Here is a 23,188-nt window from a genome sequence, read left to right as displayed (position 1 = left end):
TCCATTCTCCTCCTCTCCTCTCTTTGTTCTTTGTCAAGTCAATTCCTCTCTCTGTATACACACACACACATATACAACTCGTGTTTATAGATTCCACAAGGCCAATACTGAATTTGTATTCCACAAACCAGAAGATGTATGTAATTATCATTCCTAATATTTTATTCCTATTTTTTATGAAGTACGTCTTACACATGCTTCATTGAATAATGGAAGTCCACTAAACAGCTCATTAGAGACAAAAATATATTCTTCAGAAAATAGTTGGAATTTTGGGTTTTTTCTTGTAATGGAAAAAGAAAAAAAAATGTTGATAAAAGGAAACGGATATTTAAAGTCCACAGAAACATAAAAAATAAAGGAAACCTTAATTATTGCTGTTTTTATAGGCAGCCACCCACTCCAAAGAAATAATATTTTGCTCTTTTAAATTGAGCACCACCAACAACCTTGTCAGTGTGAGTTTCAGCTGACTGAAGCATTGAGATAGGTTGCCATAAAGTTACTGCTTCAAGGGATGATCTTACCAAGATATATTTAACACTGTTCGTAGCATAGCATATGGGTTTATGTGCCGTCTAGCTTTCTTTCCAATCTTTTGGTGAATGTTTTTTATTTTTTTATTATTATATTTTCACCCCAAACAAGGCACAGTGCCACTTTGATGTAAGGGGCTACTATCAGGGACATGACTTGCAGGGATACAATGTAGGGAGTTGAGCAGCAAGATGTCTGTTCACATTACACTTGAACTTCTGCATGCCAGTACAGTTGGAAAAGCAGGAACCCGGAAGGGAATTCTAAAGTCTAGCAATTCTGGGAAAGAAACTATTAGAGTAGAAGGTTTTCTTACATCTAGGGATTTCTACTGTGTAGGGGTGGGACTTTGCTGCTTCTCTGGTTTGTTGGGGGTATTTACATCGAGGGGGTACAAATGGTTGTAGTTCGTTAGAGCATCCACTATTAAAGTACTTGTAAAACAGGCAGATGGATGCAACATTTCGTCGATGGGACAGAGGTTGAAGCTTAGATGACAGTTCAGGACCTATCAGGTTGGCGACTCTCTTTTGAACCCTGTCCAGGAGTGAGAGACTAGAAGCAGATGCACCAGCCCAAATGTGACAACAATACTCCATGCATAGGTGAATGGTGGTCTTGTAGAGGTATAGGACACTTTCAGGTGTAAGTAACTTTCTAGCATGGTAGAGAGAGCCTACCTTTGCAGCAGCCCTGGCAATGTTCTCGATGTATCTGTTCCAACTCATGTTCCCTGTGAACGTTAAGCCAAGGAGTTTGAAAGAAGCACTTTCAGGTAATGTACCTTTAGCCATAGTTATAAGTGGTTCAAGGTTTCTTGTAATTATTGAAGGAAACAAGCTTGTCCAGGTTGTAGCACCATACACAAGGGCAGGCTCCACCACTGCTCTGAAGAACTGCCTTTTCCATTTGCCAGTTAGCCTTAAAGTCTATACTGACAATGCAGATGACACATAAAAATTCAATATTACGGAAAAAAAAAACAATGAAGAAGGAGGCATATTTTTATTTGCAAAAACAAAACAAAATAAAATAAAATAAATAAAATTTTTTTATTTATTTACAAGTAGTCCAGCCCAGCTTTGCTCGGACCCTATGTACTGTTCATAACTTTATGTGCATATGTATATATATGTATATTAAAAATTTTGACTCATGTCCGGGTAACCTATATTACAAATTTCAAGTTTTTAGACACAAAATTGGCGGAGGAGTTTGGTAGAGTCTGCATAAACCAACTCTTTCAACTTTGACCTCTTGGCAGCCAAATTTTCACCCAAAATACACTTTATGTAAAATTTCAAATGTTTAGACTCGAAATTGACTGAGTAATTTGGTAGAGACTGCAGAGGTCATTTTTTTTAAAACTTATATCCCAATTTTGATCCCTTAACATTTATTGTTTTCGGCTCGAATCAAATCAAAATGGTTGATCCATGTCCAAGTAACCTACAAATTTTTCAAGTGTTTAGACCCAAAATTGGTGGAGGAGTTTGGTAGAGTTTTCAAAAGTCAAATTGTTGAACTTTGGCCCCTTGACAGCCAAATTTCTGGCCGAAAACCGATTAAAAAGATTTTCCCAAATCTCAATACCCCTTATGTCAAATTTCCAGTCTGTACACTGAACATTGACAGAGTAGTTTTGGTAGGGAAATGTACACACACACAGACCATTTCACTTTTATGGATATATAGATTTATTTGTTTGTTTATTTATGTTTGCAAATAAAAATACGCTCGTTTTTAATTTTTTTTTTTTTCGGTAAAAAAAGGAGAAAAAAAATGCGTTCATTAACCCAAACATTATCCGAGGTGACAAGAAGAAAAAAAATTACTAGTTCTGGAAGAAAAGAGTACCAATCTTTTTTTTTTTTAGAAACCGGAGACACCACTTGTCAAGACCCAAAGGTAACTCGAGGATAAGGATTAATGAGTGTATAAAACAATGTAGGGATCAGCAGTAGTGGTGGCAATTTAGTAGTATTTGATTATTTAAGGGGTCGATTTACAGTAACTTGTTTACACTGGACTTGAAGACGACCATGTTGTAGTCAGCTCAGCCGTACAGAGTTCCACAAGCAGGGAGTTCTAGGAAAGAAGCTTAGTTCGTGAAATTCGCGTTCAGATTTAGGTAGAGATAAAGAGTGGGGAAAATTGTTGGCAGTGGTTGTAGGTAGACGACTGTTTTTTGTGAACGCTTGGCTGAGGGGGGGGCATAGATTAAAACTCAGACGAGCATTTGCCACGAAAATAACAATAGAGCAGAGACAGGCTCGCTACGTCCTTGTTATGGGAAAGAAGTTGCGGGGAGAATATACTGGCAAAACCAAAAAACAACACGAAAGAATAACTTCATATTTGTATTTTTTCGGATATTACAATTGTTTCGACATTAACCAATTTTAAATTTTATATTATTTAAAAATTTCCGTAGTCACACCTCATCAGATATGTTTGAAAAAAAAAAAAAAAAAAAACACTAAGCTTGTACATATCTTGACACATTTTCATATTTTCATTCAGTTAAAACTACATCGGGCAGTGACCACCCCCTCGTGTTTTTAACGTGTCCGCCATTTGTGTTGAGTTTTTTTTTTTTTTTTACCTAAATCCGAGTTGGGAATAATTTTCTCTTTGACCAGTTTGGTACCTCCACATGGGGGAGCGGTCGCCGGTATATGTATTTAAAAAAAAAAAAAAAAAAAACATATACCGCTCCCGCTCCCCATTTGGGGGTACCAAACTGGTCAAAGGGAAAATTATTCCCAACTCGTATTTAGGTAAAAATGCACTTTCGTATAAATATTCGAATTCGTTCAAAACGTATCGCAAAACGAAAACAAATAAATAACATAATTTAACTGCTGAAAATTCTTCAAAATCGAATACTTTGACTTTAACATATTAGTCCCCCCCTCCTACACACACCGATCGGCGCCGGTACGTGTATATGTTGGTAAGTAGGTAGCACCTGCTGTGATTAGACCCTCTGCGTGATTTCTTTAGAAATAAGTGCTTGCATAGAGTGCCAATCTTTCACTGCTACTATCATCCTCCCCACCCACCCACTTTGGCTGGAGGTGTAATTTCACAGAGGTAGAATACAACTACTACCGCTCTCTACTACCCCCACGTTGACCGCTGGGTCAAAGTTGACAGATTCAGCCAATCGTGTTCGTTTGGGGCGGTGCTCGTGCTCCATAGTTTTCCCCTTTTATTCCTTCTCTCCTTTCTCCGATGCGAAATCTTTTAATAACAACAAGCGCTCGACGGATTCTTCATTCATTGAAGAAACGTTCGCTTGTTATTACGAGTCCGCAAATTTCAGTCCGCCGCCATTTGTATTGTACATCCCGCATTTCCGACTTGTACAGCGCCAGGACAACCAACATGTCTTCTGCCGAGGCTGGTAAAAAGGCGGCTGCCTACAAAGCTGTTGATAACCACGTTAAGGTAGTAAAAAAAAAAAAAAAAAAAATTTTTATGATGTACGAACCCGTCACGGAATGTCGTATTCCAAAAACTATGTAAATTGATTAAGTAGTTGTTTTGTTTTTTGTTTTTATTTTTGTGTGTGTGTGTTGTTTTTTTTTTTGTTTTGTTTTTTAACTAAGTAGGTAAATCAAATTTTATGATCAAGCAGAAAGGGACCGTGGATAAAAAGGGGGGAAGATAAGTCCACAATAATTCAAACCTGCAAGATAGATCAGCCTTGTAATCCTCCCGATTTTGCATTAATAAGCGCTTTGAATCGGTTGAAAATGATTTTCTTTATATATAAATAAACAAAACTACATGATCAATTTACGTGATTTTTGGAACATGACATCTTCGTTCCATGACTGATACGCACATGAAGATTTAAAAAATAAATAAAAAATAAACACCAAAAGTTTAAAATATATATGTATTCTTCATGAATTCCTATTTGAATTCAATTCGATTTTGTATGTATCAACTGCTTTTATGATAATCGTAACTATTACTTTCATTTTCGATCGACACTTGTGGATATCTTGAACTTTTCAGCTTTAATATGACTGTGATTGAAAAAACATTGTTTAAACTTTAAACCAAATTAGTTAACAATTTGGTTGAATTAATAATTAATTACAGTATTGTTTGCTTATGGTCGGTCATTATTAGGCACTCCTAGTCCTGCAGTTTAACATCCTCAAAAGATAATGTTTTTAATTTTAAGAGTTCCATCTGCGCAAGGGAAGTTAAAGCCCCTCTCACCTTTCTACATTTTAACAATGGATTTTATAATTTATTTAAGGATGTTAAACTGCATAAGTGTCAATTATGGGACCAGATTGGTATAAAAATACGATGGCAATGTTTTCATGGCAGCTTAAAGCAGAAAAGTTCAAGATAACAGTATTACTTTCTCCTAGACTGAGTTAATTCTACTTTTTAACAATTTTAACAATTCCAGAGTACCCCTCCCCTCTTGTCGGGAGTTAGATTTCCGTCACATTAAAATCAAACTTGTCGAATTTTGCTCTCGTGAGAATTGGGCAAAAATGAAGGATAGGGCACTTACATTTTTTTAACAATTACAAAATGTGCCACTTTTTTTTTTCCATCACCACTTATCAAGGCAAAGAGGCCACTCGAGGATAAGGGTTAAAGAGTGTACAGTAGAAATTGGACAATATAGTAATCGTTAGTAATGGAAATTCGGTAAATTTGTTAACTTATAATGGAACGGCTCATCAAAAACTTGTTTACGTTCGACTTTGTACTTATAGAGTATGAACCGTGCTTCGTGCTATTTTTACAAATTATATTTTTAATTTTAGCCATAACCTAACTTTTAGGTTAATTTGATAAAAGTCTGGTTTCGTTTCGTTCAAATTCTGTAGAAGCACTATTTTCAGCAAATACTTAATTTTGTAAAAAATTAAAGATAACTGCATGAAAAAAAATAAACAAATAACGGTACTCATGCAGTCCGTGCGGAAATAATTACGTTATTATTTTGAAAGCCATTCTTAACATGGGGACGGGAGGATGTGTTCCTTTACCTATTCTGCCTTTCACCTAACAATTTAATGAAAGCAAACATCGCAAAACTTTAATTAAACTTGAAAATACTATTTAAAAAATAGCGCGGATCAATAAGTGCACTATTAGTGCACTACTGCACTAATGCCAAAATAACAAGTCCCGAACAACGTCGGGTTGGTAGATCTAGTTTTTTTAATCAGATTAAATTCAAGCTTCACGATATCTTTTTCTTTCTTTTTTTGTATTAAATTAAGTGGAAGCACAGAGTTACAAAAAAACACCCTCTCCCCATGTTAAGAATGGATTTCAAAATATTATTTCAGCACGGTGGAAAAAGTGCACAAGTACCGGGTTTGGTTTTTTTTTTTTTGGTATTATTATACAAACACCGTGACAGCGTTAGGGTTAGGATTAGGGTTAGGGTTTAGGGTTAGGGTTAGGGTTGGGGTTGGGGTTGGGGTTGGGGTTAGGGTTAGTGTTAGGGTTAATTCGCTGTCACGGTGTTTGTATAGTTTTACCTTTTTTTTTTTTTTGTTTTGTTAACAAACTAATTTCTTCAAGCAGAGTCCCCCCCCCCTGACGCTTGCTGCGGGCCTGTCAGACTAAAATCAAACATAAAGAAAACCCCTATCCAATACGGAATATTCTTATATAATGTCGTTAGATCGGTTTCGTTTTAGTTTTTCACCACGTGGAAATCCGTTTCTTAAAAACAAGGTTTGAAATGTCGCATTAAAAAAACAAACAAAAACAAAACGAAACAAAAAAAAAAAATTCGGAATACAAAATAAACCACGTGGGTGTATATGGGATCCTTTCCTCGCCGTGTTTTTTAAAAATGTGGTCGTATAAAAACAGTTTCCCACTTTTTATGCAGTTCTTTTCTTTGTTTTATATTTTGTGAGATCATTCAAGTTGCAGTGGAGAGGGCAGACATTGAATAATGACAAAGAATGCGTAAAATAAAAAGTATTTGCTGTGTTGGAAATTGCAAAACCGTGTTTAAAAAGAGGTACTTGTGCAGTGAAGGTTCCGTGCTATTCCCCCCCCCTTTTCTTTCTTTCTTTTTTTTTTTTTTTTAATCTAAATAGTATTTTTGGATTAATTCCAAGTGTTAAAGTATTTTTTGGTGCTTATCCAAATTAGCACTTATGACGACAATTAAAAGAAAATACAGAAACCTGCATGCTGTACGACACGTGCTCGTTACAAAAAGTAAAGAAAATGTCGTATTCCAAAAAATACGTAAATCGTCAAATCGATCATGTAGTTATTTTATTTATTTATTATTATTTTTTTTTTTAATTCAAGAAAATCAAATTCTACGACTAAACGAGTGGGCATGATAAAATCCGATGAAATAAGAGGGAGACCACTCAAATCGAAGTATCGAGGTAAAAAAAAAATCAACCTTATGTTCAATACAGTTGATATTTAGTTCTCTCTCACTGCAAGAACTTAGACACCAGAATCGGAAAGTAGGATTAAGAAGTCGGCTCCTCCAAAGGAGTCGGCATTCTTTGGCGAGGGCGCTTCTTCAGCGATAAACTAACCTCTTCTCTAAGAGAGAAGGCAAGGCCTGGGCGGCGGGACCTCCTAGAACTGCACAGAACTTTTCTCCCACCTCAAAATCAACAAGGACCGGATCATTACAGGAATGGTCTAATCTTTGTTGATTTTGGGAACCGAGGATTAGCCGAGTTTAATACAGTTCAGTAGTATAATAAATTTTGATTTTAGTTTTTTAAAAAAAGCTACTTCTACAGTTTATCGTCGAAAATGGAGACGCCATTTTTTCGGGCACCTGTCATTAGAATCAGAGGGAGAAATCAATATTTTAAACTATGGCCGAAGTAGAAATTAAATTTTAAAAAATTAAATTAAACTTCCGGAAAGAACTATGAAAAAATTAAATAAAGAAAGTGAAAGAGAACATATATCCATAATTGTTTAATTGAAAATGCTTTGATTTAATTAATGAAAACGAAAAGTTTTTCATGAAACGTATATATATATTTTTATTATTAAAAACAGAAAATGGAAATGACATAGTCATAATTATTTGAACTAGGCGAGCGCCATTCGAAAACCAGAACGTTGTATAAAAATGTATCAAAATATAATTGTAAAAACATTTATTGAAAAGTCTGTGTAAGAAAATATAATTTTAATAAAACAATTTTGCAACTTTTTTTTGTTATTTCCTACTTTGGTCATAGTTTAAAATACTGATTTCTCCCTCTGATTTTAACGACAGGCGTCTCCATTTTCGACGATAAACTGTAGAAGTACCAAAAAAAACAAAAACTACTTGATCAATTTATGTGATTTTTGGAATATGATCTCTTTGTTACATACATCATAGAGAATTTTTTTTTTTTTGCTAAAACTAAGTTCTAAGGATAGGACAATTCCAAAATTTTCTCAGATTCCGATACAAGTACTGATTCCGATTCTTTATAAATCCTTAAATATTTAACTATAAAGCTAATTTTTTTGATTGCCGCAAAATACATGCGTAGTGTGCACATATTTTCTCGAACATAAAAGTACGCTTGTGAGGGGGAGGGATTATCTATTGATTTTAGTTTTACTGGCATTTTAAAATCAATAAATATTTATTTAACATTACTACCAGCAGTGGAAGGTTTGTTGCAGGGCCGAATGTCTGTGGTATTCGACTCTACAACTAAAAGACAACACGGGCAAGGAAAAGCCGAAAAACAACCATGGCAAAGAAGAGATGACAAATGCAGTAAGTACCGTCGTGAACGAATATAAATCCGTCCAGGTTTTATTTTTCGTAAAGAAACTGAATGGTGGTAGGAGGTCCCAGGCTGAAGGTTGGAATCCAGCTGGTGTTTGAACTGGCACGGCTACAAGGTCGTAATTAATAGCTATAGGAAACACATGCTGGCTTGAGGAGCTGGACTGCTGGGAATCGAGAGCGTTGATGGCGAGTTGCTGCTACTGGATTCAGCTATCAAGTTGGTCAACGGAAAAAGGCTGCTGCTACTGCTGGGTCCAGCCATTGTCGGGTAGGTAGTCTAACCCATTCTGTGTGGACATGACTGCTGCTGCTGAGTTGGTTTGGGCTACTGACGGACCCAATCTCATCATGCAGCGATCTAGTCACGACTGCTTGTTGAAAAAATCGCTTTATTTATATTCGTCCAGCAGACGTAGTTGTAGACACTGAGGCTTGCAGCACTGGTCATCATTTTCGTTCTTAATTTGTGTTTGTTTTTGTGTCTTAAAAGTGCTGTAGGGAGGAGTCAGTCTGTTTGAGTTTTATATTCATGTGTTGTATCAATTTGAAGCTGGGAAAGTTGTGAATATTATTCAGGTGGGAATTGTACTATTCAGAGTTCCACGGGATAATTATTCACGTCGAAGTACTTGTCAGCTGTGGTTTTTACGTTTTGAATTGGGATCCTTTTTTGGTGAGCAGCTCCCTTTAGTGGAAACTGCAACAGGTTTTATTTTGAACAGCATCAAATAAAAGAAAGACGGTTAAAAGAATCTTTTTTGGCAACAGGAAACTGACACAAATTTTGGCACTTCTACACTATCAGAACGAAATTTCGGAACTCATAATTCTGAATTTCACATGAAAACGATGGTATCTACGTATTCATCGTATTTTTAAGATGATTATATCCAAAAATTACGAAAATTGATAAGGTAGAAAATTATTTATTAAAGAAAATAAAATTTGAAGAAAATGATCGTATTTGCTCATGTAAGACACAGGAGAGTTCCAAAGGGAGGTAATTTTTCATTTCGGTTTATTTCATAAAAACAAGATGGCTGCAATTTTTCACCTGCTAACACGATTAAACTTTATTTTATTTTTTTTTTTTTTAATAATTCAGTGATATTCAGGTACTTTCGACTGCATAATTTGGAAGCTAACATTGTAATTTATTAGAATTGACAAAAACAATCAGTAGAAACCATTGTTTTTTATCTGAAAACTCCAGTTATCGACTACAAAAGTTTGTCCTAATAGTACACTACCAAATTTGGTTTTGATAGTGTAGAAGCACCGTTTATAATATTATCAATCATTAAACTGTGTAAATTTTACAACCTAACAAAATCATAAAAGAAAATAGAATTTGAATAAAACGATCGGATTTGCTTGTGTAAGACACAGGAGAATTAAAAAAGGGAGGTAATTTTCCGTTTCGATTTAAACAAGATGGCCGCAATTTTTCACCTGCAAACACTATTAATGTTTTTTGTTTTTGTTTTTTTGTTTTAATAATTCAATAATATTCAGGTAATTTTGACTGTATAATTTGGAAGCTAACATTGTAATTTATTAGAATTTAAAAAAAAATCAGTAGAAACCATTGTTTTCTTTTTTATCTGAAAACTTCATTTATCTACTGCAAAATTTTGTTCTGATAGTGTAGAAGCGCCCAAATTTTTCCTACGCCTAATAAGTTCCAATTCCGATTAATCGCCCCAACAGTAACACTACTAAGTTCCCTTCTTTGTGGAGAAATAACAATCTAGTGTTAATGTCTTTTAGTTAAAAAAAAAAAAAAATTAATTTAATTTGTCTTTAATTCTTGATAACATTTTTTTTTTTTTCTAACTTTTAGATATTTTTCCAAGGTTACGCTGAGTAAAAATGTACTAACTTTGTAGGGATTTGTTGTGCATTTTTGAAGTTTTAGCTATGCATATAAACACACCAATAACTGCCTTTTTAGGTGCTTATTAAGATATAGTTGACAGGTCGATTTTTTTGTTTATTTATTTTTATTTTTTAAATATGTCGTTTTTAGCAAAAACAATATTATGTACTTAATTGTCATGTCGGAAACAGTAATATATCCAAAAACTATGAAAAATCATTGAGTAGAAAGTTATTTATAGTTACAAGTAATTTTTACAGAAAATTTGGTAAAATTGCATTTTTCTTAGACGTTATTAAGTAGACTAAGAGTCTACATTCAGGGGACATAACTCCAAAACGAATATTTTAGTTTACTTGTTCATGGCTTCAATATTTTTTTGTTTGAAGCTATAGATTTTTATTTTTACTAAAAACACAAAAGCAGTTGTTCTACTCGAATTTTCGTAATTTTTGGATATATTACTATTTTTGACATGACAAGTAAGTACTGTTGTTTTTGCTTTAAATGATCCATATAAAAACTCAATTTATCGAGTCACCTTTTTATAAGATGAAGATTCCAGTCCTCTAACTAGAAAAATCGTGAACATGGTTCATCGTTATTTTTCTCAGCTCTGTTTTTTTTTTAAATTTATTTTTCATTTCGTCATTTTGGGATATAACAACGTTTTTAATGTTTTTTTAATTTTGCTTTCTCGACACTATAATTCTCTCTTCACATTTTGACAGGCAATAAAATGTTTCCATTAAATAAAATCGGTCATATCAATTATTGCAATCTATTTTTATTAACATATGTAGGGAAAATTATGGTTTACCAGGGCCCTGTGGAAAAATTTATCTTAGGCTGACCTTTGATAACTAAATATTTTTGTTTACTAGCCAAAGCTAAAAAAAAAAAAAAAAGTTTCGGTAGGTAGGTAGGATCGAACCCGGAACGTTGCGGGGGAACGAAAGGATGTAACTGAAAGCAATTTCAATTTAACGTTTATAAATAGTAGGTGCGCGGCAAATGTAATTAGGTCAAAGAAAAGTAAATTCCGCACTTAATTTTAACTGCGGAATAGTTCTTTTGGGTTTGTTTTTTACCCAACTTTGTCTGGTTTTGTTTCCCCAACGTGTTTATTAGGGGGGAGTGTTCAAATGAAAGCAATTGTCTGATATGACGGTTTTCACCGACGCTAACCAAATGTTGATTACTTTCTGGAAACTCCCGGCCCGTAGCCGAGAAAGGCTCTTTAGTTTCACATCAGTTTCACTTTTATGTGAAAAAGCCAAATCAACACGAGAAGGACTGAAATAGCAAGAATTGTGTAAAAGTTGCTGTAAATAAATCTAGCCGCAATGCGCGTTCGCAATTCATACATATTATGATCTACACGGTATATAAGAAGTTCTAAGTGATAGTAAACCCCCCCTCCCCGGGAACCCCGGCAAAAAAAGCCTTTCTTGGACATACAAAAACTTGCGAGCATGTTTTGCCTTTTATATATATACTAGCAGGGTGTACCTGGCGTTGCCCGGGTGTTTGGAGGTGTGTGTAAAAAAAAAAAAAAAAAAAAAAGTTTTATTAGGAAGGTAGGATTGAACCCCGAAGCCTTGATGTGAAGGTGGAAACAAAAGGGGAAAAAAGCCAGTCACCTAACCATCTCGGTCACGAGGAAGAGGAACTCATAAGGGTGTTATATGAAGGTTTGTGAAGTGAAATAAACAGGTGCGAGGAAGTGGCGTGGTGTCTGACCTAGTTTTGCATTGCAAGCCAGATCATTCGTTTTCGCTTTTCGAAGACACGGCAAGCTGATAAAATTTGGGCTAATTAAATACACATGCGACCCCCATTGTTAAGTCGTAGTTATTATGATTTAGATGCGATATAAAAAGTTTTAAGTATAAGCGAGCCTATCCAGAAGGCCGAGGAAAAAAATCCTTTTGTGGACATACACGAAAACGCGCGCACACACACACACATGCACACACAAACATTTTCGCTTTTATATATATAGATATAGATGAAACTAAGCAAATGATGTCTAGAATGCGTTTATCATAGCAACATAGACAGATTGACTATGCCTCACTTCCTTTCCTCATTGCTTTCTCCTTAATTTTTAATTTCCTGTCAGCAAAAATGAGCACAGCCGTCTGACCTAATTAAAATAACTAAGGCTACCTATCATTGAGTTTAGTAGCCGCTAAACCACCTTCCCTTTCTTCCAGTGATCCCCAATACCTATGTCCAAACGTCCACAATAGAATTTTTTGAAAAAAGCCTCCCATTAAAAGACTAGCCTTGATGGAGACCTGAGGCTTTAGTCACCTAATGAGATCTTCTTAGATTGAAATGATAAATTTATTGTTGCGATCAATGGTAATTTTGTTTACCTAAATTGAATAAAATAATATTTATTGAGCACTATCAACAACCAATATTTTTACTTTTGGATATTTTAATTGTGGAATATATATATATATATATATATATATATATATATATAGGCATAAGCCTGAAGAATCCTAGAGTAGATGAAACGCAGAATATTCTATGTAGCTTAATAGCCATATATATTTTATAACTTACTAACTAGCTCTACCTACGTATTGAGCACTGTTGAAGTAAATACTTAAAGTTTATGCATAAATTTATACTTTCGTATATTAATTTATGTGAGTAAATGAAGTAGTTTATATATATATATATATATATATATATAATCGGGTGCCTGGCATTGCCCAGTCATAAAATACGCTTAAATATATTTTAATTTACACAGATTTCGTATTTATTGTTATAGTCAATTATTTCATATTATATTGTACCCAATATATAGTCAGGATTTTAAAAGTAAAAAAAATGATTTGAGTGCCATCAGCTAGAATTGAAACCAAAACATACACAAAACATGATTTCATGATCGAAGGAATGTCTACAAGTTAAGCAAAGACTGGAGTGTATTTGTACACAATATGATTGGAAAGGCACGTAAATTTTATTAAATACAAGCTAGTTTCCATGGCAACAATGTTTTTGATAAACAAGATGCAAGCAAGGGTGGTTGGAGGTCCACAGAGTTTTTATATATATATATATATATATATATATATATATATATATATGAGAGAGAAAGAGGTGAACGAGCTTCAATCTATGGTCCCCCCTTGCCAAACTTTCACAAGAAACACTAGACTAGCTGAAAACATTATCAATAATTTTCCTCACTCTTTATCTGTGCCTTAACGTAAACATAGATTCCATGATCAAAGCTTCTTTCTTAGAACTGCACGCCTGTGGAATTGTCTTCGGTTTTCCTGCTTTCCAGCTGTCTTCAAGTCCAACGTGAACAAGTTTCTGATGAGCCGTTCCACTTAAGTTAACAAATTTACCGAACTTCCATTACTATCGATTACTATATTGTCCTTTTGACTACTCTACACTCTTTAACCCTTATCCTTGAGTGGCCTATCGGCCTTGATAAGTGGTGACGCCTATGTAAAAAAAATAGATAAATAAAATCGGCTGGTTAATCTCTCTTTTATATAAATATTCGTGTTTCTAATTGTTGAGTGTCTTGCAAGGCCATAAAATGTTGTGGGGGTGGGGAACGCTGACGAAAGTAGAATGCAGATGAAATTTAACCTCCATAAAAAAAATCTTGTCCTAGACACACCGCACATGCATCTTTTATGTATCTATTATATAAAATCGTTTCATCGGAATCTCAGCTTTTACCGTTGGAGGAAACTAGTTCAACCTGTCACGATTAGAAACCAGATAGGAAGTAAAAAATACTGCAACCTTTCACATTTATTTAAATCTTTTTTTTTTATTATTTACCCCCCCCCAACAAAGCATATAACTTAGAACATAAGGGTCTATTGTTTGAGATGTCTAATGGGGTAGTTGAGCAAATTTGTGCCGTCAGGGAAACAGGTAAGGCATTCCAATCTGAGGGAAGAAACTATTAAATGAAGGAGTGTGATTTTGCTGCTTGTTGGGTTAGTATATCGTAGGGGAAATATTTAATCAAAGTAAAAAAAAAAAAAAAATTTTAAACGGGACAAAATCTTAAATTCAGTAAATTTGATGAAAAATAATTTTATGACCTTTTGACATCTGTCGTATCTTTGACAAAGTTTGGCGCAGAGCCACAAAAGTGAATGTCCGCAAGGCATTACATTAGAACAATTTTTGTTTTTCTTCTTTTTTTAAATGTACTGCAAAACAATGCGTGTGTGGGGTTAGGGTTAGGGTGGGGGATAATATGGTTTCAATGACTGTAATTAACAAATTGTTCAAAGTTTATTTGTGTAGAAGACACTTCCGTAATTTAAAATTCTTTTTACGAGCAGTCAGTTTGGAAACAAAGTTCACATGTCGACAGCTGACTTCAGACTGACTTTTAATTTCTTCAATCTTTTGCATGTGGACAGGCCCACACAAGACACCCATGCATTCAATGTGAAAGGGTTAATCTTCTCGTCGCCATGCTGAAATTTGAAAAAATAACTTAGGCTTACGTGATGATAGGTTCACCGTTAATGTCCATGATGTCACTGACTGGATCGTTCAGGTTACTAAGGATAGTCAGGGAAGGAAGTGTCACACTTATCTATATATATACTATCTGTTGCAATGTTTCATACGCAAATCATTCACATGATAAGATTACTTATGTTAAGAATAAGTAGGTTTGAAAACACTTTTTAAAGATCTGTATCAAGGTTTGGAAAGATTGAATGTTGATACAGTCCTTTCTACATCTTACTTATTGATCTTGCTCCTGCTGGGTGTCATCCCGTTTGTCGACCGTCTCTCTTGGCCGTCCGTTACAGCCTGACTACTAACTAAATTTGTAAGGTGTCTCTAAACTCGTTATGTCATGTACCGACGTAGCCAAAGATCCTTACTTGGTCTTTTGTCATGTGTCTTTGTTTATTAAAACCAAACATTCCAATCCTATTTTAATAAATATCCTTCTAAACATTTTATTGTGTTGCATAGTATTTCTGGCTTAATTATTGCTACATTAAATTCCAGTCCTATTTCAAAACTTTCTTCCGTCATGAAAACATTTTCTTATTTCCATAACATTGTCACCAGTTCAAATGTCAGTCAGTCACCTCTCTACCCGGGACATCCAACGTTGCCCGGGGCCATAATATATTACTTCTAGTATTAATGGATGTTTTGTATATGTCTACCTGAAGCAAAAACTATAACTTCTATCAATAATAGAGGTTTAGTATCTGCCTATATGAAGCCTAGATTATACTATTACTTTTATTACTAATAGAGATTTGGTATCTGTCTGTCTAAAGTCCAAACTATACTATTTTTTATTTCTATTATTAACTATAGTATTACTTCTACTTTAAACAAAAGGGATGAATACCGTTCTATGGCCAATTAGGGAACACACTTCATCTTGATGGATGGGAAAGCTGCAATGAAAATTCTATCACGAACAACAGACTTCTGGTTGTTTTCGGCAACCTTTATTCCAGAATATTGTTCCCATCTTAGAAAGATTGAATGCTGATACAATCCTGTCTACGTCTTAATTATCGATCTTGTTCCTGCTGGGTGCCATCTGTCTGTTGACCTTATCTCTAGATCGCTCATTACAAACAGACTACTAATTCATTTTCTAAGGTGTCTCTAAACTCATTACGCCATGTATCTACGTAATCAAAAATCCTTGCCTGGTCTTTTGTCACGTATCTTTGTCTATTAAAACCAAACATTCAAATCCTATTTTATTAAACATCTTTCTAAACATTTTATTGTTTTACATATTTCTGGCTGAATTATTTCTACATTAAATTTCAGTCCTATTTAAAAACTAAAAAAAAAATAAAATAAATGTCCACTCCTGTAGGTTTTTATGTCCAATTATAATTAGTGATAGAAGGATTCCAATATTTTTCCAAATTCAGATACAATTGTTACAAAGCTGTGCACTCTTATTATAACATAGCATGTATGGGCACGTGTGAAAAATTCGGCAGCAGTCTATGATAGCTGACTAACAAAAACATTAGCAGCAGCCGTCATGCAAATTCAGATTGTCGCCAGTTCAAATATCGGTGACTCACCTTTCTACCTGGGATATCCAATGTTACTTGGGCCATAATATAATAGTGTACCATTTAGTAAGGCCCAAAGACTATTTGAGGATATAGGTTAATGAGTGCCTGAAGTATGCTCTATTTTTCAATTTAAAATTTTATTTTTCAGGACAACCAGGTTATTGGTATCGGCAGTGGTTCCACCATCGTTTATGCTGTTGAAAGACTCGGTAAGAATTCTGTTTATTTATTTTTTTATTTTTATTTTTTTTTTTTTACATAGGCGTCACCACTTATCAAGGCCGATAGGCCACTCAAAGATAAGGGTTAAAGAGTGTAGAGTAGTCAAAAGGACAATATAGTAATCAATAGTAATGGAAGTTCGGTAAATTTGTTAACTTGAGTGGAACGGCTCATCAGAAACTTGTTCACGTTGGACTCGAAGACAACCATATTATAGACAGCTGGAAAGCAGGAAAACGGAAGACAATTCCACAGGCGTGCAGTTCTAAGAAAGGAGCTTTGATCATAGAATCTATGTTTAGGTTTAGGCACAGATAAAGAGTGGGGAAAATTATTGATAATGTTTTCAGCTAGTCTAATGTTTCTTGTGAAAGTTTGGCGAGGGGGGACCATAGATTGAAGCTCAGTCGAACACTTTCCATGAAAATAACGATAAAGCAAACTCGCAACATCTCTTCTGTGAGATAGAGTTTTGGAACTTTTGAGATACGGATCAAATTATTATTATTCAGACCATTGTTCTCATCTTGGACATTATTCTTGCAAAGGAATCACCACTTATCAAGGCCCAGAGGCCACTCGAGGATAAGGGTTAAAGCGTGTACTGTTGTCAAAAGGACGATATCATAGTAATCGTTAAAAGTGTAAATTGGATTACTTAAAGGGAACGGCTCATCAAGAACTTGTTTACATTGGACTTGAAGACGACCACATTGTAGTCAGCTTGAAAAGCAGGTAAACGGAAACGAGTTCCACAGGTGTGCGGTTCTAAGAAAGAAACTTTGTTCATGGAATCTACGTTTAGGTTTAGGCACAGATAAAGAGTGTGGGAAAATATTGATAACGTTTTCAGCTAGATGAATGTTTCTCGTGAATGTTTGATGAGGTGGGGACCATAGATTGGATCTCGGATGAGCACTTGCCATGAAAATAAACGATAAAACAAAGACAGGCTTGCAACGTCTCTTTTGTGAGAAAGAGGTTGCAGGGAAGAGAAAAGGGCATCCCCCCACTAGGCTACGAAGTCTATTCTGAACTCTGTCAAGGCAGGATACGGTTATCCTAGCAGCTCCTGCCCAGATTTGGCAAGATTACTCCATCCTTGGACATACCTGGCTCTTATATAGATAGAAAATTGCATCAGCAGTGAGATATCTACTGGATCGATAGGATCCCACCATTTTCCAGCAACCTTGGCAACGGATTTGATGTATGTGTTCCATTTCAAATCAGGAATACAGGTCAAACCCAGAAGCTTGTAAAAACATGGAGCCTCCCAAAGACGAGCCATTCATTTCAATTGATGCCACGCAGAATAAGTTGATCAGGCATGTGACCTAATGAAATGACAAATCGACATGTGTGCATTTCCTGTGACCCCTAACACTTAGTTTGAGTCTTCCGTTTTCTTCCCCCTTTTCTTTTTTCTCCCTCTCTCGCCTGGGCATCAAGCATAGGCACTCATTTTAAGGGCACCACTCTTCAACTTAAGTTTAAAACAAAGAAGGCTTTAATTTGATACTGCTCGTGTGTGTGTGTGTGTGTGTGTGTGTGTGTGTGTGTGTGCGCATATTTGTGGCCTGGCAAGGCCACAAGGGAGACGACCAAAGCAGCAAAGATGAAACTGGCCTGCAGTATACTATATATACAAATGTAGGCATATTTTGTTGGTTTGAAAACGTAGGTTCTTTTTTATCAATTGTCATAAAATTTTAACTATAGAATAATATTATAATCTTCAAAAAGCCTGCAAATTTTCATGTAATTTGGGATGAATTTTACTTGGTTGTCTCTAATATAACAAATATTAACCTAACCGGTCACATGTAGCTATCTAGTCTAGATATATACAAGTTAATGTTTCTTTTCCTCTTCTCTTTTTTCCATCTAAAGCTCAACGAGTCCGAGACGAACATTTGAAGGTGAAATGCGTACCAACGTCTTTTCAGGTGAATTTTTTTTTTGTATTTGTTTTGTTTGAATTTAATTCAGCATGACAAACATATCATATCTTTGTATTTTTTGTTTGTAATAAACAAGGGCAGCAACTACAGGGTGTCCACAAAGTCTAGCTACTTAATGTAGCCAGACTTTGTGGACACTCTGTAGATTATGCAGCCAGACTTTGTGGGCACCTTGTACTTGTGAAAAATGGGGAAATATCCAATGTCAATAACATTTGATAATTTATTCAAAACTTAGAAAAATAATTCCTTTTTTTTTTTTTTTTTTTTTTTTTGAAAGTTTGCTTTTGTCAATAAATTTCCCATGCAAAGAGAAATCTCGCATACTAAAAAACAATATTACATCGTTTAATTACAAATTCACAAAAATATTATCTTTTTAAAAAATATGACTCTCATTATTGAAATCTGCTACCAAAGTACCACATGCAGATTTTTAAAAAAGTAAGTATGAGGATCGAACCCGAACCCTTGAGGCAAAGTTGTAAATTAAAACGTGAAAAAAAAAAAATGTTCGATGTTAACCATTGCCCCACCGCGAGATGCTAACGGAAACACGTTTGAATTTATTTAATTACTTGGATTTAGCAGGTGCTCGTTTTAATGAGTTAATGAGGTCAAGTTTAACTGCGGGATTTCATTTACTGCTGAACGCTTCCCCCCCCCCCCCAAGATGTTATAGGAAAAAGACTAACCCACATGGGGCGAGCGACAAATGTTCAATATTTATCTTCCCAAAATCGAGCAAATTAAATAGACAGGCAAGCTTCGTTGTTAACTGTGAGATATTATGATTTATATGTGATATAAAAAGTTTTAAAAAGTTGTGAAGCGACCGACCGCTTCTCTGAAAAAAGCCTTTTGTAGACATACAGAAAAAGCGAACACACATACATACATTTTCGCTTTTATATTTATAGATTTGTTACGTCGGCGGTTGGGGTCTTAGACACGTGATGATATGTAGATTTGGGTAGATACGTCAGTCGTTAGCTGAGCATCAGAGAGAACGGACGACTCAAGGAGGAGTTGGTCTCTCCATGGCGCAGGGAGCAGTGTTTTCGCAGGCAGCCAAGATGTGAAAACGTAATCTCTGAAGATGCCGCCCGGAATCATGAAAATACAGTTTTGTATATAATCCATAATAATAAATGTGTGATTTACAACTGTTAAAAAGAACTGTTTGTCTGCAACTGTTTCGATACGTCCACGTCAATTGTTTCCTGTTAGAACTGTTGCATAAATGTTAAAATATACACACTAGACGATCAACTAAATGATAGGACTTATATGCATACATGCATTTACACGTACATGAATATACAGATAAAATATAAACCCCACTATTCAACGTGTACGTCGTAATGGAACAGATATACACACACAACGTAACACAGTTGTAAACAACAACAGATTAACAAGTGTTAAAGATCAGTAAAACGAGAAGAATAAAAACGTCTTTGTTTGAAAAAGACATTCAAATCAGAAAATCGAAAATAAAACTAATGTTTTTTTTTGTTTCTTTTAATACTCTATGCAATTCTTTAACAAATTAAACTTCCAATTACAATTAAAATCGAAATTAAAGTACTTTTGTAATACATTAATTTATTCAAAAATTAATCTTTTGATTTATACATTTTATTCTGAGAACAAAATGCTTACGAAACAAAATTTTTTCTTTTTACCTAGCCATATTTTCTCTACGTAGCGTTTTTTTCTCTACCTAGCCTTTTTTTTCTCTACCTAGCCTTTTTTTTCTCTACCTAGCCTTTTTTTTCTCTACCTAGCCTTTTTTTCTCTAGCCTTTTTTTTCCTCTACCTAGCCTTTTTTCTCTACCTAGCCTTTTTTTCTTTTTACCTAGCCATATTTTCTCTACGTAGCCTTTTTTTCTCTATCTAGCCTTTTTTAGCTTTTTTCTCTACCTAGCCATTTTTCTCTACCTAGCCATTTTTTTCTCTACCTAGCCATTTTTCTCTAGCCTTTTTTCTCTCTACCTAGCCATTTTTCTCAAAAATAAACAAAAGAACTAATAATCAAAATGTGGGGAAAAGTCGATAACAAAATCATAACAAAACTTTTGTAATACATTAAAATGAATCTTTTGATTTATACATTTTATTCTGAGAATAAAATGCTTACGAAACAAAATATTGAAAAAACAAAATTAGGCACAAGGCCAATCAAACAATGGGGATGGGGATCTATGGTCATTTTTGTCACTATACCTTTGTTGACTGAGCTAATCCTCGCTAGAGCTCTCAGTTACCATAATACCACATTCACGATGGTACTGATCAAAGAACGTTAGATAACCTTCACATTTGGGTCGTAACATTCCACAACTGGCATATTACATTTTTCTTTTCTTAACACGATATGTAATTGGAAATAAATTCCAAGATGGAATCATCTAGCTGAAGTCATATATATATATATATATATATATATAGTGTATTGTTTTTTTTTTTTGTTTTTTTTTTTTCATGGAGGTCCCCACTTATCAAGGCCCAGAAGCCACTCAGGGTTAAGGGTTAATAAGTGTACAGTAAACAATGGGATAGTATCGTAGTAATTGTTAGTGTTGGAGATTTGATAAAGCGTCTTACTAAAGGGGGAGGGGGCGGTTCATCAGGAATTTGTTTATGTTGGACTTGAAGGCATCCAAGTTGTAGTCAGGTGGGAAACAGGCAAACGGAAGAGAGTTTCACAGGCGTGCACTTCTAAGAAAGAAGCTTTGTTCATGGAATCTACGTTTTGAGTTAGGCACAGATAAAGAGTGGGGGAAATTACTGACCGTGGTTTCAGCTAGACGGGTGTTTTTCGTGAAAGATTATTTAGGCTGCATGTTTTCATTCAACCAAGTATTGTTAAATAGCACAGCATGTTTTTGTTTAATGAGCTTTTTTGTAATTTTTCAATTTTTTTTGATTGTCTTTCTTATTTCTCGGTCAAATTTGTGCAAGAAAGTTCCATAGTCATCATCTCTGTCCGTTTTTTTTTTTTTTTTTTTTTTTTTTTTGCAAGTACTTTCAACTGAGTTTCATCAGTCGTCTTCAGGCAGTTTTTGATTACATTTTTTGTTTAAGATCTGGATGCTTTTATATGCTTCAGTTTTCCCGGAAAATCCGTTCTGTTACATTTTTTACTCATATCCTGTTTAATGTTTGTGCAAAATTTCAAAAAATTCCAAGGCGTAGTTATTGAGAAAAGTGCGGACAGACGAACGGACAAGGGTGAATTTATATTGCGTCAAATAATAATTTTAGAAGAGTAGAAAATGGATCTCGGGTTTACTTTCGGCAGCTGCGTAACTTGTGCTTCCCTTATTAGGTTTTTGTAGACCTTGTATTCCGAGAGCAAAGTTTCAGACAAAGAGTGAAGAATTGCTGTTTTTTTTGGGGGGGGGTCAAAATCTATTTCATCTAACACTTATCATTGGCAAGTTTTTGACCTTGTAGTATTTTTTTAGCTCCTTACATCAAGTGGCTTCATGTCTCGTCTGGAGCGATTTCCATAAAAACAAAATAATAAAAATGACCCTTCCTGAAAGGAAATTTTATCTGATGTCCTACTGAGCTGTCAGGCCGAGAGACCGCTCAAAGCGTTTTCACAAACAATGGTGACGGAGAGGTGTTCATAAAGCCAGGTCAATTCACGTGTCGCATCATAGCAGGCTGTTGAGGATGTTGTGCATGTCAGAGCCTATTGCTTTATTCGTCTCCATGGCGATTGCTTGAAACACAAACCTCTTGATATGTCAGAATATTTTGATTGTTTGCAGTTCACTGCTGAAATTCAATGTTTGATCATCTTCGAATAATTCAATATTCAACACTAATTTTTTTTTTTATTCTTTCTATTTAAAAAAATTTTTTTTTTTTTTATTTAATAAATTTTTTATTGAAGTAGAAAATATGTGATACTATCAAAGTCTTACTCCCTCAAATATTCATAGGAGCTAAAGAAAAGGAAATCTAAAAAAAGAGGAAATAGGTTTATCAATAGAACAATGAACAGGAAGTTGTTCACCAAAGTACGCCTGAACTTGTTTAATACCGTTAACAAACATGTTCAGTTTGGGTCCTAAACTTTACGACTCTTTGAACACACTGTTAAATACATGTTTGGATAAAATCAATTCAACCAAGTATTTAATGGCCACGTAATAACGATTAAAACGTAAGTAAGAAGCTAGTAGTTGATGGCCAAAAATCAGAAGCTCACAGTATTAATGCTGGTGTCCCTCAGGGGTCCATCCTGGGCCCAACTCTTTTCCTGATCTACATTAATGATCTTCCAAATCACATCCTTACATCATTTGTAGACATTTATGCTAATGACACTACCATTTATGGTAGCACATCTAAGACAGTAAACGACCAAGTTCTCTCCGATTCTCTCTCCTCTGATCTTGAGCACGTAGTACAATGGGGAAAGGAGTGGCTTGTTACTTTTAATGTATCTAAAGCCAAGCTTCTCTCTTTACATCATCAACATTCTGATCCACATCTGGCATCAATTGAAATGAATGGCTCTCGTCTTCAGGAGGCCTCAAGTTTTGACAAGCTTCTGGGCTTGACCATTACTCCTGATCTTAAATGGAACACATACATCAAATCTGTTGCCAAGACCGCTGGAAAAATGGTGGGATCTTTCTATCGATCCGGTAGATATCTCACTGCTGATGCAATTCTCTATCTATATAAGAGC

The 23,188-nt window shown here is 34.9% G+C and overlaps 1 protein-coding gene across 2 annotated transcripts in view; it reads left to right on the top strand.

Moving 5' to 3' along the window:
• Positions 1-3,609: 3,609 nt before the first annotated feature.
• Positions 3,610-23,188, top strand: part of LOC145266942 (ribose-5-phosphate isomerase-like) — a 44,171-nt gene continuing 24,592 nt past the window's right edge. The window contains exons 1-3 of one of the 2 annotated variants that reach the window (XM_080122759.1): positions 3,610-3,990; positions 16,437-16,497; positions 18,404-18,459. In XM_080122759.1, coding sequence (XP_079978885.1) covers positions 3,775-3,990; positions 16,437-16,497; positions 18,404-18,459 — 333 coding nt within the window. In that variant the 5' untranslated portion in view covers positions 3,610-3,774. The remainder of the gene's footprint in view (positions 3,991-16,436; positions 16,498-18,403; positions 18,460-23,188) is intronic. The other variant, XM_080122758.1, reaches the window with a different exon arrangement.

This window comes from Euprymna scolopes, chromosome 42 (assembly GCF_053919585.1).
Source record: "Euprymna scolopes isolate OS-2025 chromosome 42, ASM5391958v1, whole genome shotgun sequence".
Taxonomy (NCBI): Eukaryota; Metazoa; Mollusca; class Cephalopoda; order Sepiida; family Sepiolidae; genus Euprymna; species Euprymna scolopes.
The sequence above is the reverse complement of the archived record's forward strand: the minus strand, read 5'-3'. Positions and strand labels throughout refer to the sequence as shown.